Source organism: Aspergillus homomorphus (assembly GCF_003184865.1).
Source record: "Aspergillus homomorphus CBS 101889 unplaced genomic scaffold BO97scaffold_5, whole genome shotgun sequence".
Classification (NCBI taxonomy): Eukaryota; Fungi; Ascomycota; class Eurotiomycetes; order Eurotiales; family Aspergillaceae; genus Aspergillus; species Aspergillus homomorphus.
In genome coordinates this window covers 927085-942797 of record NW_020291891.1, presented here as the reverse complement: position 1 = coordinate 942797, position 15713 = coordinate 927085, and the positions used below count along the sequence as shown (strand labels likewise).

General features: G+C 51.0%; 6 protein-coding genes and 1 non-coding gene across 7 annotated transcripts; 2 read left to right on the top strand and 5 right to left on the bottom strand.

Moving 5' to 3' along the window:
- Positions 1–750: 750 nt before the first annotated feature.
- BO97DRAFT_t61 lies at positions 751–822 on the bottom strand. Its single transcript has one exon. It is a non-coding gene; the product is annotated as a tRNA-Arg (tRNA).
- A 516-nt stretch (positions 823–1338) lies between these two features.
- Positions 1339–2822, bottom strand: BO97DRAFT_461349 (uncharacterized protein; the record flags this gene model as incomplete). Its single annotated transcript, XM_025699365.1, has 2 exons — positions 2386–2822; positions 1339–2319 (listed from the first exon to the last, which is right to left on the bottom strand). The coding sequence occupies exons 1-2, from the start codon at positions 2794–2796 to the stop codon at positions 1339–1341; spliced, it is 1392 nt and encodes a 463-aa protein (XP_025554773.1). The 5' UTR covers positions 2797–2822.
- Positions 2823–4134: 1312 nt separating this feature from the next.
- Positions 4135–8371, bottom strand: BO97DRAFT_363388 (uncharacterized protein). Its single transcript, XM_025692497.1, has 2 exons — positions 7970–8371; positions 4135–7904 (listed from the first exon to the last, which is right to left on the bottom strand). The coding sequence occupies exons 1-2, from the start codon at positions 8291–8293 to the stop codon at positions 4554–4556; spliced, it is 3675 nt and encodes a 1224-aa protein (XP_025554772.1). The 5' UTR covers positions 8294–8371; the 3' UTR covers positions 4135–4553.
- Positions 8372–9095: 724 nt separating this feature from the next.
- Positions 9096–12218, top strand: BO97DRAFT_440999 (uncharacterized protein; the record flags this gene model as incomplete). Its single annotated transcript, XM_025698127.1, has 2 exons — positions 9096–9363; positions 9426–12218. The coding sequence occupies 2 exons, from the start codon at positions 9096–9098 to the stop codon at positions 11852–11854; spliced, it is 2697 nt and encodes an 898-aa protein (XP_025554771.1). The 3' UTR covers positions 11855–12218.
- Positions 11980–12450, bottom strand: BO97DRAFT_217845 (uncharacterized protein). Its single transcript, XM_025690627.1, has one exon. It carries the CDS (start codon positions 12339–12341, stop codon positions 12105–12107), a length of 237 nt encoding a protein of 78 aa, XP_025554770.1. The 5' UTR covers positions 12342–12450; the 3' UTR covers positions 11980–12104.
- Positions 12191–14198, bottom strand: BO97DRAFT_363383 (mitochondrial 37S ribosomal protein mS29). Its single transcript, XM_025692496.1, has 2 exons — positions 13443–14198; positions 12191–13386 (listed from the first exon to the last, which is right to left on the bottom strand). The coding sequence occupies exons 1-2, from the start codon at positions 14083–14085 to the stop codon at positions 12503–12505; spliced, it is 1527 nt and encodes a 508-aa protein (XP_025554769.1). The 5' UTR covers positions 14086–14198; the 3' UTR covers positions 12191–12502.
- Positions 14199–14381: 183 nt separating this feature from the next.
- On the top strand, positions 14382–15633 carry BO97DRAFT_468493 (ribosome biogenesis protein RRS1). Its single transcript, XM_025699750.1, has 2 exons — positions 14382–14554; positions 14633–15633. The coding sequence occupies exons 1-2, from the start codon at positions 14499–14501 to the stop codon at positions 15231–15233; spliced, it is 657 nt and encodes a 218-aa protein (XP_025554768.1). The 5' UTR covers positions 14382–14498; the 3' UTR covers positions 15234–15633.
- The last annotated feature ends 80 nt before the right edge of the window (positions 15634–15713 follow it).

The following is a 15713-nucleotide window of genomic DNA, read 5'->3' as shown; positions in this document are numbered from 1 at the left end:
CGTATACCTCGTCCTCGGGAAACCTGCATGGTTGCTGCAATTGCCACATTCTTCAGATGTCGGGGGAAAAAAATCCCAATTAGATCAAGCAACTCTTGACTCTCTCATCGCCGATCATATGTTCCCTTCGCTTCGCTTGTGGGCATGTGGCAATCTACACCACATATACAGAAGCCTACAACCCCTCTATACGGTGAGATCCACCGCGATCTACATATTGGGAAACCAAATCACAATATTCAATACGAGGTTGCATGAAGTGTCCCTCCCTCTTTCTTCATCATGAAAAAGGGGGTACTGATTCTTTGAATCTGACCTATGAATTGACAATGAAAGCTAGGACTGTCGAGATCGAAACCCACATTCAATCCGACCGGCAACCAGTAAGTGACTCGGGCAACTTTGATTGGTGCAGAAGAGATATCAAGCAAATAGGGCAGAGCAGTGCTCTGACGAGGGACATACTAGGATACATCCAGGTTCTCTGACCATTATCTCGGGTCTTATCCGACCGTGTCTCGCTGGCTCGCGACATTGGGATATATATCTCTTCAAATGGAACAACTACCTATGCATCTGGAGCAAAGGCCCATTGTCCTTTACTGCCAGACAAGTGCCTTGACGAGAAAGAGACCCAGCCGAAGTTTGGAACGAGAGCAAGCAAGAGAAACAACTTGACTGAGCCCAGTGGTGCTGCGACAAAAGAAAAGCTTCAGTGGATCAAAAGGACGGGAAGGAAGCAAAAAAGAATGACCTACGCAGGGCTCGAACCTGCAATCTCTTGATTCGTAGTCAAGCGCCTTACCATTGGGCCAGCAGGCCTTGCTGTTGGAAGTGCTGGCCAATTATGTTATCATGACTCAAGGATAAAAAGTTCTATACTAAGGATCTCTATTACTGGCGAAGGCCAATTCAAAGTCACCACGGGGAGTAATGTGTTCAATCCACGCACGGCCGTATTTCCTCCATTGGCATAGCAATCTTACATCTCTGCATAGAATCACTGCTCGAGCCACGGTACACCTCCCGTGTGCGGTTACCGAGGAAGCGAAATGAAGTCAAATCGATCGTCTCGGCAGTGCTTCATGATGGGGTGTTACCATGGCTCTGGCATCAGTGGGATTATAGTATACGAAGTAGAGATGGGTGAGAAGATAGGCACCAGACCAGCTGCGATAGAGAAGAATGGGGATATAGAGTTATAAGATCCAGATCACAAGAAGTTAGAAAGAAAATCAGTTCGACAGTCGCAAGGCTATACAAGGAACTAGCCACCCAGGCAACGCTATTCAACTAATACCGGGGAGACCAACAGGGAGGCAATGCAGCCCCCGGATCTCATCGAGTCCGCTTGCTGTTGCCAGTAGCAGTAGCTGAGGATGGCCGTTTCTGACCAGTCCCAGCCTCGGTAGACTCCACCGTACGCACCAGCGCGCCCAGCCTGATAACGTAGGCCTTTGGCGCTCGATTTACCTCGATCCTGCGAAGGATCGCTTTCAATTTGTCCTCAAAACGGCGGAGGGCGTGAAGGGGCAGCTGCTCAAGGACTTCAAGGATAAAAAAATCTTCGGTCTCTTTAGCCTTACCGATGAGCTGATGGTAGAGGTTGCGCTGATCTTCATCTTCGCCATGGAATGTCTCTCGGCCCCAGTCATTATCCTCCAAGGGATCTTTGTTACGACCACAGATATTTTCAAGTAATGTAATCAAAGCTTTCGAACCTCCATCAAAACCGTGCGGTGCGCGAACCGCAAGATTCCTTCGGATTCGGTTGACATGGCCTTGAATCTCTTCCAGCACCGTGCTGGCGTCCAATTTCTCAACCCCTGCCGGAAGGTGCCCGGTCATGCAGTATCGATCGAAGTCTGCGAGCAGATTCCGTATCTTATTTTGAGCCTTGTCAAAGTATATTGCCGTGCATGCACCGATGGGCATTGCTTTGCACAGACTGGCGTACACTGCATCGTCATGCACAGCAAGTCTGAACAAAGTAGCCTCAAAGTCTCCCTGCACCACGCACTGCTCGGGCGTCCGTGACTGCTTTGCATCGTCGTTGACGAGATCCGGGCGAAAGTCCTCGGGTAGTATGGAGCTATCAAAGGCGGACATGATGTCCCTGACCATATCCTGCCGATTCATGCCGCCCCGGGCCTCCGAGCGCGTGTACTGCCAGCCGAACTCGTCCGCGATGGTGTGTATCTTGCTATCAAGGAGTTGTCTGATGCAACCAAGGTTCGGTAAACGTCCATCGCCCGACGGAGGAATGCCGGAGGTAGGAGGTCCGGGTAAGAGGTAGCCATGGAGTTGGTCGTGAAGCCACTTCCGAAGGTTAGTATCAAAGAAGAATTAGGGAAATTCTTGAAGATGCGTGTCAGTGATGCTCACGTAGATATGTTGGCAGGCCACACTGGGTCGACCGGAGAACGTCGAACAGGTGCAAGTATAAGATTCTGCTCCGAGAAGAACGCGAGGGAGCTCCGAGAATTGAAATTCGTAGCCTGTCTGCGTCTCGCGGCAGCTGAGAACGTCGAAGTGGCTCGTCAATCCAACCAGAGCTCTGGCTTTGGTGCCGATATCCAGCCCGATAAGATCATAAGCGACGCCTGACTCGCCATATACAATCGAGCTCGCATCTAGGAACCCCCTGTTATGAATGACGCTGGAGCCGCTTTCGCTCTCCGACGCATCATTGCTGTCGCTATCCTCAGTCTGATGTGTTTTCTCTGCTCCGGGACGCGACGTTGGCATGTCACCGGTGATGGACAGTCTTCGAAATTGGCGAGTAGGGGTAGACATCAATATGTTTCAGAGAAACTCAAAACTCCAATGTATTTGCAGTGCTGCACGGCCTGTGCTGCATTGGCGAAACCAACATTATATAGAGTTTGCTCCGAACCACGGACCAAGGCGGGTACTGCTTGTGCCACTGAGAGCCAAAGCATCTTCCACCTCGTTAGGATAAAAGGGCAAAGTTGGCACAGTGACGAACGCCATGGAGCATGATTCGATTTCCCAGTACAAAGGATTGACGGTCTATTCTTTTCTGCCGCAGAAGACAAGCATGAGCGACCTCTAGCTGACCATGATTTCGCATTCAGGTGCACCCTGACAGCTGCAGCGCCGCGATTAGAGATATGACACAACAGGCTGATCCTTTGCCTGGACATATCAAGCCAGCCGCAGGTAGAGGCTCTGCGCCGCAGATCCTTTAAACATCATGACCCCCAAGCCCGATGGAGAATATATCCACAAGATTACTGCCAGGATATGCGGCGCTGTTGTTACTTTGAATCATCACCAATTGCCGGAGAGGCTGGTGCACGGTTTTCTGCCCATCCACACCATGGTTGGTTCTTTTAGTCTGCGCCGCAGGAGAATGCTCGGTACAGTACTGCTGGGCCGAATTCTATCCGAAAATCGCTGTTCAAATTCATCATTTCTATATGTGTGTGTGCTTAGGTATGGCTGCCGGGGAATCTCCCAATCACCCCTTTATTCTCCTGTAGATGTTGCCAGCAGAACTGTCTACTTAGAATAATTGACTGAATTATTTGTCGCATACCGAGAGGTCATCGTACTCCTACACCGACTGAGTGCCGAAAAGCCCTGATCGCTTCTCGCCTCGTATTGCGGACCACATTTGAAGGTGGGCTTGTGTGGATCGCAACTGAGAGCAACCTGTCAAATCCCGCATCTCAAGCTTTTTGCTCTTTTAGGTGGATGTATCTGCTGTTTCAGATTCTGCCAAACCAGGGCTTTAGAGCCGATTCTTTTCGAATTTTCAACATCTACCCCGGGGGTGACACTATCCTGGTGGCAGGCTCAGCGAGTCCAGGCGAACAAAGCTTCAGGAGCTCAGTGTATCACGAGCAAAGATCACTCATTCATCTACCTTGTGCCCATTCAGGATGATGGACTTACAAGCTTTGTGGTGTCACGTTAGTCTATGATGCAGCGTCAATGCTGCGCCGTCGGGCGCATTACAGCAGTATAATCAGGCTCTGTGCGGCGCATCACTTACTAGCCGACTAGCCAGACTTTTGGCGAGCTGACGGCTTCACTCAATATGTTCTGTGTGAGCGCTTTCAGCCTCATCTGGGAACTTGGATAGTTCGGATTATGATTACGTACTTTGTAATTTCCTGAGAGCGACAGCCCATGGCTAGTCTACCACATTTTCTTGAAGGCTGAAGGCAACACTCGTTATGCCAGGCTGAGGGCTGACTTTTGCCGCAGTCCGGACAAGTCCCCTTTGTACACGAACATTACGTTCGAGGTGAAGGCAGCACAGAACTGTCGCTATCTCCCCCCTATTTCATTACTATATATGTTTGAGATTTAGGACACTCACTGTTCCAGAAACACTGATTGGTCCGATGGAAGAAGACTCACACAACCTCAATCTATAACAGCCACATGAGGGTATCGAAGAAAAAAGACACAGAGGTCAGGTATACGCACTTCTATCCGCAAATAAAAAAAGATGACGATGATGATGATGATGACGATGTATTCACTGAGGTAGATGAGTCTTAGAACCAACAGGTCGGTGTCTATGTGCCATTCCTAGCAGCATTTCTCTTCTTCGCATTCTCTAATGCTTTGCGGAGCCGCTCTTGATGCTCGACATCTTCCACAGGTTTGCGAGAGGCAGGCGGGGCGGTGGAGCCGGGACTGGGTGAACGAGCATTGCCAGGCTGCTTAGCAGGCTCTGTTGACGAGGTAGGTGGTTGTTTCAGGGCTGTATCGTGGCAAAGGGAATGAAGAAGATCTTTGATGCTTGCGGTCACCTTAGCTGGTCCTTCTCTTACACTCTCCAGCTTAGATTCCAGATCGACTTGGATCTTCTTGTCTTCTTTCTTCTTCTCAGCCTTCAGTTGATCGAAAACATCAACCTCGGCGTCTGAGCAGCGCGCTTCAGCGACAGACACGTTGTAATCGGCGTCGTTGAGAACTGAATCTGCGATACCAAAGTTTTCTAGTATTGACTCGGAGTCCTCGCGCAAACGTTCTATGACTCGGTTGACTGATCTGAGTAGTTGCACGATCTCGGTTTCTGAGAGGGAAGAAGAACGAAGGGTTGCAGCATCGATTCGTAACAACTTTGCAGTAATGTCATCAAGGATTCTCTGGTTCTCTCCTAGACCATGCACAATAGCATCATCAAAAGAGTCCATTAGTCGATTGGCCCTCGCATCCCGCTCCCGAGCAGCTTCGAGTATATTGCGCTTTTCCATCTGGTCGAATTCTTGATCCAGCTGTTTGAGCGCAGTTGCATCGCCCATGAATACGAGAGGTCGTCTTTCAGCCTTCTTTCGTCGACGTTCACGGTCTAGAGCAATTTCGAGGCGCTTTTGAAAGCGGATCTCAAGCTGACTATAGATTTCATTGATAGTCTTCATTGTCTCAGACACATGACTTTCGTCTTTGGCTATGTCCTTGCCTGTGCTGTTACCATCATCAAGCTGCGAAAGAGCTTCTTCATAGTTGCTTTGCAACGCCAGGGCTTCCTCTTTCAACCGTTTGTCAAGTGGATCGAAAACGTGCGCAATGAAATCGTTCAGTTCCTGCCTTTCCTCCTCCAGCTGACAGCGCGCCTCCTTCTGACGGAATTCCTCCTCGAGGACATTGATGTCAGCATAACCTATTTCCTTTCCGTTGAAGAGGGCATCGATCTGTCTTTCGGACTCTTCCTGACGCCGGGAACGGTCTTTGTCTAATGCCTCTCTACGAGACTCATTGGAAGCGGCCCAAGTCTTTGTCGCCTCGTGAATGTAAGCGAAGTCATTGAGTATCTTCTTCGGCTCTCTTCTCGTGGAACTCTCCGACGCGCTCACATATCTTTTGCTCAATGACGCTGTCACAACAGAGCGCAATTCAACCAAGGGGTCAGGTAATCTGCCTTGTCTAAGGGAAGCGGGAAGTGGTGGAGGAGTTGACGGCTTCTGAGAAGCTGCTTTGCGATAAGCAATGCTCTTCTCCCTTATAAGTCCCATGAACGTCTCGTCCTGTCCCGTATGGTTCACGGTCTCTGCAGGAAGTGACAGTTCTTCCGAAGCAGGAGCCAAGCCGTTGGACATCACTCGGCCACTTTCGGCAGATGCTTGACGCAAGGCGGAATAAGCTTGAAATGCTGGACGGTCGAATACGAGTGCATCAGAGCCCCTCTGAGGGCCCTCTGTGTAACGAAAGGGTGTATAGAGCGGTTGTGGGGGATTTGTGGCTAGTGGGGACATTTCCTGTTTATGTGCCGCAAGCTCCATCATAGTAGGTGGTACTGAGGTAGGTCTCGAGGACGATTTTTTCCCAGAATTAGTATCATTCCCATAGGGATCGGCGGTAGTATGTGATGAGGAACTTCTCGAACGTACGGGGCCAGGCGTGTGGAGCCTCAGGATCGGCCGACCCCCCGGACTGTAGCTGCCATCTCCAGATTTATCCGTAGGACTGGTAGGAACCGTGTGATCCTCACCCTCCACCGGAATCAAACCCGATTCCACAGGAGGCAATACAACGTCAGTCTCGCTGGTAGGCGTCTGAAAGGTTGATGTTGCTGAGCAAAAGGCACCCGTTGCCGTTTGTTTGACATCCGTCGGGTTGGATTCTATGTTATATAAGACTTCACGTAGCTTGGCCTCCTTAGCCATAAAGTTTGTGAAAATCTCAAATCGGTCCAGATCAGTGTCCGCCACAGCCTCCTTGCGCAACATTGCTACATATCGCTCCAAAGAGGATTTAGACCAAGTGTCCAGATCGTCAAAAGGGTCTAAGCGGTCAAGTGGTGGAAGTACTGTCCGTTTTGTTACATCGGGTTCGCTGGCCTTGGTTTCAACCGCGTCGGAGAGCTGAATGTCCTCCTTTCGCGCCGCCTGCTCTGAAGCCGTGTCATCGGTCAGGTTGGGTTTTTGTGAGTTGGTGGTGAGAGGGCGAGTCCATGCTTCAATGACACCATCGATACTCTCAGCGGTTTCTGACGTAAAACCGGAGCTCTGAATCGATTCAGTGCTATTCATTCTGACATTCATCCCGGGTGAATGGAGTGCCTCATGGTCGTTCTGTCTCGTGTCAATACTCACAGGCGAGTCTTGATACTCTGCCTGAGAGCTTTTATGCCCTGTGTGCACATCTGAATGTGGTCTGGAACTGCCTTGAAAATCATGATGCGCCGAACTCAAGGCGGTGGCCATGTGAGAAGGACGCTCCGAAGTCGCTGCATGGGCGTTACCACGCTTGGGTGCAAAAGTTTCGCCATGATTTAAGTTCCCTGGAGTTGGCGATGAATGTTGCGCACCGGAAGGAAGACTAGCGCTAATAGCGGTGGTGCTGATAGGGGTAAGAGTAGGATTAGTTTTGGGTGGTACAGGAGGCGCGGGGGCTGACAGCAATTCAGGGGTTATGCTAGTAGATGTTTCGAAGATCCGTGAGGGCTGAGGTTCTGGCTGCCCCGAAGGATATAATGAATGGGTTTGCTGAGGATTCAGGACTGGAGATGTTGCATGTGCTGCAATCCCTTCGGGGTTGGTTTGAATCGGGGTGGTTGTGGTGGGCTGCTGTGCGGGAAGACCATGAGATTGACTGGACACGGCGCTAACATATGGCGGAGGTTGCAAGTGGTTCTGCGCTTGGCTGCTAGAATAGTGAACGAAGTCCTGATAGCTAGAAGGGACGGAAGGAGGAGGTGGTGGTGGTGGTGGTGGCGGCGGAGGAGGCTGTGTTGGCACAGTGGTAGTCTGTTGATGGGACACGAATGAAGCAGCGCTCGTTGTCCACTGTGGATATGCATTCGCAGCAGGGTGGGCTGCCTGCACTGGAGTCGCAGAAGAAGGCCTGTTGACGTCAAACGCGCCGACGGCCGGAGAACATGTCAGGGGCGAATGAGACTGTGTTGCGCTTGGAGGTCGAGGCTGGGTAATTCATCATCAGTCATGAAAGCGTCCGGTTTCAGGAACTTGGGACGGTTTACACTTACCGGGAGGGGTGGGGGGCTCGAAGCCTGAAACTGCTGCCTGTTATATTTCACTCCCCACGATGTTGTGTTCATTCCTGTCAATGTGGGCGCCTGAGAATAATTCGTGCCTACATTACTCATTTGAGGAGGACTAGCAGTCGGCCGTAATCCGGCAGCATTATTAAGTGAAGGGCGAACTGGAAGAGGGGGAGTTGCCTGCCATGACGGCTGCGGGGGAGGTTGCGGCGTCGCAGTACTAGCAGTTGACGTAAGACGCCATTCCGGTTGTGTAGGGCCTGTACTATTCGCGCCCTTTGAGTTGGGTTGAGAATGCGACCCGTACATTCTCCTTGAAACTTCAGGAAGCTGTCTTGCGCCAAGTAGAGGATTGTTTCTAGCGAACCGCAGAGGTGAGGGGCAAGAGGGAAGGACGAGAAGGGTGGAAGACAAGAGGGAAGAAGATGTGAACAAGAAGAAGCACGAGGAACGAACGGGAGGGAGTCCTGCTGACTCCAGGTGGCACAAGATCAATTTCACAATTAAATAAGGCGATAACCTAGGTATCCTCCAGGTCTCATCCACTCGCACCCCCCCCCCCCTTTTTTTTTTTTTTTTTTTTATTTTCCCCTGATGATCCAGTGAATCCGGGCGGTCTTGTTCCTCTTTCTCCGGATATTATTTGATCGATCGAAGAATGAATGGGTCGGAAAGAGCCGAGCGAGGAGGCGGTGCCGAAACACCAAATCGGACTGCCTGCCCAGTGCGGTCCACCTCTAACATCATTCAATTCTAGCTCTTCATTTCAGTGATCATGGGAGAAAATACTATATACAAGCGCTATCTTAAAGTAGTGGGAATATTATGACTGAAGCACCAATCAGTGGCGTCTCGCAGGCGAACAAGCTCTACTGCAACAGGCTGGCTAGACATTCCTATGCTAGTTCAAAAGCCTCATGAAGAAAGTGGACGAGAAGCACTGCGTATCTTGCTTGAATCCTACATTATACAGCTAAAGCTACCTGTGAACTTTCTTTGCTTGACTGTCGCTAATCTCGTTCCCAGGACAGTCGGGTAGAGGCGACGTTCCAAGGATCTTTTCTGTCCTTTGTTTATGCGTTTGATACTGTCTTGGAGACATTTGTCAAGCATGGCTCACATCCGAAGCATTATTGGCTACTTTGCTTACGAGCTCGTTCCTCATGGTGGCAAGCACTTCCAATCCCAGTCATCCTTTGTGTCCTCACTTCCTTTGTCGCTGGATTTCATCGGGTTCAAATCCAGGGAGATCAGGTCTAAAAAGGCCACCACGCCCAAGAGTAGCGACATCGAAATCGCGCTTCTCCATTTCAAAATCAAGCCATTGCTTCAGTTACTCTCATATAAAGCCAACGAAAGCTCTATCTGTTTCGTCGATTGTCGGTAGCTTGGTTTAGTACCAGCAATTGTACCATGCCCAATCCTGCGGATTACCAACCAGACCCCCCACCTGATGGCGTGATAAGACCACCGCCGTTTCCAAAGAGACCCAGCTTGTATGATGAGGTAGAATGGGGACAGCATGTGACTCAGAATGACGCCCGCATTGCCCATCGCTTCTGGTACCTCGCGGACTCGAGGCTTCGAAATACCCTTGAACGGGGCGAAAGGCCGTTCTTGCACCCAGAGAATGACGAGGAGGCGGCTGCAATGCCATTACACGCCTTGGCACAGGCAGTTTATGAGCATTTAATGCGAGACCATCTTCTACCACTGAACCCTAACGACTGGGAGACAGAACGGACGGATCACTCATGGGCTTTCCAAGACATCTTCGAAGACCGTCCTTGGACCTTTTTTAAATCCATGTTGGTTCAGTCCTTGAAATCCGAACAGCTCAAAGATGCTCTCATTGAACGTGGCCTCGAAGACCGGGGGACTGTGAGTGTACTACGCCAGCGTCTTGAAGCATACCAGGTAGAAGGGCCCAAGTGTTACCGGGCTTTGCGTCGCAGTGACCTCTCCCATTGGGGGATTGACAGAACCGATATCAGCCGTCTGTTTGCAATCAACATATCGGAGAACGAGAGAGCAAGTACACTTGACATGTACACTTGCGCCATCCTGAGAAGTCCTTACAATCCTGCTTACTGGATGAGTCGAGCTTATTGCCATTATCGACACGCCTTGTTCGATCTTGCCATCGGAGATGCCTATCGAGCTCAGCTCCTGGTCGATGTGTTGGTCAATCCCATGAGACGGAACGTCCAGCCTGGTCTCTACACTCGGGTCTGGCATGCGATCGAGCAACACATCATAGTTGGCGCACAGAAGGCAGAGATTAATTTGCTGCGCGCCGGCAATGGTGTCAACTACTTTGTCCCTACAATGAGGAAGGCACTTCATAACATCATCTGCCTCAGTCTCATGGCTCTCCAAAGCTGGAATGACCAGGCTATATTTGAAGACGATCTTACAAACAAGATTATCATGAATGACCGCGACACACAGCCATTTAAACGGCGCCAAAAGATGGTTCGCCTCATACAAGGCGAATGGGAACGGAATAAGCCGTTGGATTATGGACGCAATCACCTGTACCATGAGAAACATAATGGCCGTAGCTATGGAGGCACACCTTACCCCTACGACGCGAATGACACAATGAGGCTACCAAAGACCGGCGAAGGGGAAGGCCTTGCCGCAAAGGCATCCGATTTTTTTGTCACGAAAAATGCCAGTCTTCCCTGGAAGAATTGCAAGATCGCGATGGAAAGAGAAAAAAGGTATATGATGGTGGCAACGGAAAATATAGCGAAAGATGAGCTTATCTGGGTCGAGATACCTGCAGCTAGGGGCCACCTCGGCGTCAAAAGACCCACACTCCCTAGGGATCACACCCCTGAGCGGAAGTATACTTGTGATAACTGCCAAAGACCGGTCACCCGCGAAGATCGGCAAAAGCAGAAAGATCAACATAATGCTAGAGAAGCATGCCGATGTATTGACTGCGAACCTCGCCTGGTTTTCTGTCCTGCTCGGGGAGATGACGGCGATGAAACTTGCGCCGAGAACGCACGGAGACGATACCACTTCAGAGCATGTGGGAAAGATTGGGCATGGCTTCATGATGCCATGAGACCTTTCGTCTCTACCTTCAAGGGGAGTAAAAAATGGCTTTCGCATTCTAATGAAAAGCATGGCACGGTGATGAGCCTCCTTCTCCGGGAAGTCTTCGATATTACTCTTCTCAGACGGGAGAAGCATCCTGGTCTTCAGGCGCACGAGATCGACGAGCTCCTCGCTCTGGAAGGTCGCGCGGATTGGAAGGATCAAAACTTTCCTTTCACCTTCGCCGCAAACATCCAGGTCCCCAATGACATCCTGATGTGCCTGGGCGTTGACATTTTCCGAGATCTCAGTTTTGATACCTGGGTGATTCAGCTGGTATTACAGAAACTCTTGGTCAATGCCATACCTTGGGACCAGGGCTTGCGCACCAAAATACCAAGAAGCGACAAAATGAAGCGGGGTTGGGAATTTCCTTCACGCAGTCGACAAGAAAACTGGCCAGAGGAAAAGTTTGAGAAGTATGACCCCACTTGTCGGTTCTTATACCTATTTCCAGGATTTAGCTTCTTTGATCATGCCTGCAACGACAACGGCAATGCGCAATGGGGTTACGACACGGACGTTCCCAATCGTTTGCTTGTGTGGGCCACCAGACCGATCAAGGCCAGCGAGGAGATTCGTATCTCGTATATCTCCGACAAAGATAGAGACGAGAGGGAACCTGTACTGGAACGTGTGCTAGGGAAGCCATGCAACTGTCCTGGGCCAACGCATGGCGCACAAGATGGGCCTGCTTCACCTGCACCGGGTCCTCTTTCTTCTGCGGAACCCCCTACACCTTCTCCTTCGAGACGATAAGCTTCTCAAGCTCCATCCCACGATATTCAGAATCCATTCGGGGTCGAGCAAATTTAGGGTGGAGCTGGCCAGGGAGCCGCTCAGCGATTAGGCAAAATCAACCAAGCATTTGGAATGAATGCGCATCACAATTGTGGAAACCATGATCCCGAAGGTCCCGGTTTTCTAGCCTTTAAAACTCGGTGCTCTTTGTTTTGCTATGGTTACTGCCCTCGTTCTGTTTTTCGATTGTCTCCGCTTTTTATACGTTTCATCGTTGATCCCGCGGAAAAATACAAAACCCCAACACATCCGAGTATACTACTATGCACTGGCAATACAAGCAAGACGAAGAATGGTATACTTTTTTTTCATATGAAATCCCATTATATGCACACAAGAGAAAAGCCACACGCACGAGTAAAACCCAATCATATAAAATACAGGACACACACAGCAACAAATAGCCCATGGATGAGGGCGAAAAGAGCTGATCTCTCGACATCATCAAGAAGCCATCGGATGTGAGCACAAGGAAAGAAGAAAAGCCAACATGAGCTTTACATTATACATACATCGCACTCTATGATAATATTTCCCTGTAACGAGTGAGTATCGAAGGGAAGCGATGAACACCAATCGCCTCAAGCTCCTCTGCCTGCTACTTGTTTACTCAACCTGGGCAGGCACGGTAAGCCGTCTTCCCAACATCTCAAGCTCACCGATCACACCGCCACCAGCCAGAGTCCACTTTTCATTGACCCATTCTTCGGTGACGTGCTGTCGCAGGAGACCGCTACGCGCAAAGTACTCCATGAAGCCCCGGGCTTCATCGCGGGAGACACCGGCCATGGTCTGAAGCTCCAGAGCACCCTCCGTAGGAATAGAGGATGCGGGAGCGTCAAGAGCGGCAAACACGCGCTGGTCAATCTTGCTGTAGGCGGCGGGCTGAGGGAAATTGGAACTGGAGGGGGTGACACCCTGGCGGCGAGCGGCCACCTGCTTGAGAGCCACATCAAGGCTGTAGACGGACGGGCTGTTGGAGCCGGAGGTGGCGTAGAGCAGGATACCACCGTTGGGCAGAGCGGACTGCTGGTTGTTGCCGGGTTTCAGCAGAGAGAGGAAGTGCTGAACAAATACAAGGTCGTGAGCATGGACGGGCTCAAACTTGGCGCTGCGGTACTTTGTCTCCTTCATCCAGTGGCCAATGCCGTCGACGGCGACTAGCATAGGAGGACGAGGTGAGAAGCCGGCCTCGAAGCCAGGTGCAGCGGACGTAGCTGCGAGTTCGGTCCAGAGGGCCTGGAAGACGGCCCAGGCGGCGGCAGGATCTTGAATACCAATGTTGGCAAGATCCTGGAGTGTCATGTCGCGCGCCACGAGAGACTTGAGCGCAGGGTGTTCACGAGAAACCTTCAGTGTTGACAGGACTTTCTGATTGGCCGTCACGGTGCGGTTCAGTAGAGCGGCGGTGGCTTCATTTTGAACGTATACATTGGGGGTTTTATCCGAAAGAGGTGCGTAGCTAGTGTTAGCCAAAACCAAGTCCTGGCCTATATACTATAATCAGTGATATGTGGAATGAGGTGTTTGTGAAGGGTAAGCATACATTCAGGAACGGTGATAACGACCCATTCCTTGGTGAAGGCCATCGCCATAGCCTGAAGGAGGTGAACGGTCTTTCCGGTACCTTTCGCACCAGTAAGGACTCTCTTGACAACCTTGCCCTTGTCCTCTGGATTGTTGGAGATACTATCGATCAATCGACCAAGTTCGAGGGATTCCCGTCTCATCACCGTGCCAGGCCGGCGGAATATGGACCAGCCTTGCTTGGGCTTGAAAGCCTGAACCGCTCTCAATTGATCGAGCATAGGCACGGGCAAGCCGAGAACGGCTCCATGAAGACGAGAGTCCACCATATTCTCTGCGGAGATATCCTGCATATCCTCAACTTCGAGGGCGTTAGGGTTGCTGAGGACGATGCGTTTCCGGAGCGCTCTCCGCTCTCCGGCGGGAGGAGGGCGCGCTCTCTCAACAGCCTTGCCCTTCTTCTTCATCCTGGCCGAATTCGCTTGACGATATCTCGGAGCAGCCACATTTCCCGTACTCTTCTTCTTCAATGGCGATGCCAAAAGTGTACTCGACGTATGGAACGCCGCGACTCGCTGTGGTGTCAAGGTCGGCGGAAGCATCGCCCGAGGGGACGCAGTTGGAAGCCGCGTCAGGCAACTCCAACAAAATGAGGATACCATAGCGTTGATAGCGCACTGGCACCGTGGCCAGTGTCTTAGCGATCAATGGAGGGGAAGGATTGGTAAAAGAGGGAACGGAAGTTGCGCCGAAGAGTCGCCGCAACGGCTATGGGGATGGGATTGGAAATTCGGAGGCACATTTTCGAACCTCGACACTAAGGAACTTCCTCTGGTTCTCCTTTGGGCTTAGTGCCATAACACTATGAATTTGGAAGGCGGTGTGGTATAAGGAGCAGCGGATCGGGTTTACCGCCCGTCTTTTTTTTCCATTGATTTTTTTTTCCCCTATGCCTATCGGTATACCGTCGCGCTGGGACAATCAAATACTGTCCTTTCTGGATTCTCCTTGTCGCAAACTTGACTAGAGCGTGAACCAGAGTTCCAGCGTTCAAGTTGTCACCGGTATAGTACAAATGGCGACCACTGCTACCCAGGCAGCTTCTGCCACCAAACCGAAGCCGGAGAGACTGTAAGTCAGATCTATAAATGCGCGGGAACGTGATACATCAACATAAATCCAAGTGCTGACCACACACCTCTGTCCCAGGCCCATTACAGTCTCCAAGCCCACGCCGTACACTTTCGATCTCGGCCACTTGCTCGCCAACGACCCCAATCCCCTTGAAATCTCCCGCTCCGAGCCATTGGAAACCACTCTGAAGGCTACGGCCCGCGATGGCACGCAGTCTCTCCTCAACCAACTCCTGACGACCTGCCCCATCACTTCTTCACAACAGGGTGTCCTTCTTGCCCTTCCTACACCCGCCACTGCTCTCCCCCGTCACAAGCCCTTGCCGACCCCCAAGCCGCCGACCAAGTGGGAGTTGTTCGCACGCAAGAAGGGCATTGGTAAATACAGCAGCAAGCCGGGCGCTGCTCTGGCTGACAAGGAGCGCCGCAAGAAGCTCGTATACGATGAGGAGAAGGGTGAATGGGTGCCTCGCTGGGGCTACAAGGGCAAGAACAAGTCCGATGACGATTGGCTGGTGGAGGTGAATGAGAAGGATTGGAAGAAGGAAGAAGAAGCCGCCGCCAAGGGCAGCTCCATTCGTGGGATCTCTCGGGCGGAACGCAAGGATAGAATAAGGCGCAACGAGAGAAAGATGCGGTCGAATGAACGCAAGTCGAGAAAGTCTGGTGGTGGTTAAGAGCTTGTGGAAGGATATATGCGTTTCGAGAAGCCATGGTTCTATTGTTGGAAATAATTCCTCATCTGCATCAAGTTCTTTCTAAGGCGTTTGGTCGGAGTCGCTGGTCCACTGGTCTTGAATGTCAAAATTTGCCTACTCATGCACTTTATGGTCGGTAGGCCCAGAAAAGCAATCTCACGTTAACCTTACTACATGATACGTCCGAGACAGCGGTTCAATTCTTCTGATTTGGCTAAATTCATCAAGGCTCCACGCACTAGAAGACAGGTTAGATGGACCAGTACCTCTTTATAATTAGTGTTTCATTTTGTTACGTGGCCGCCCACCGGTATGATCTATGTTACAGCAAGGAATCTGAGCAACCTGAATCCTCAAGAAGCAGGGGATAATACAAAACACAAAGCGGATTGGAGGAAAGCTGCGATATTTGAGTCAAAAAGCGTTCAATAGAGCTGCAATGGGATATCCATGTGGGGC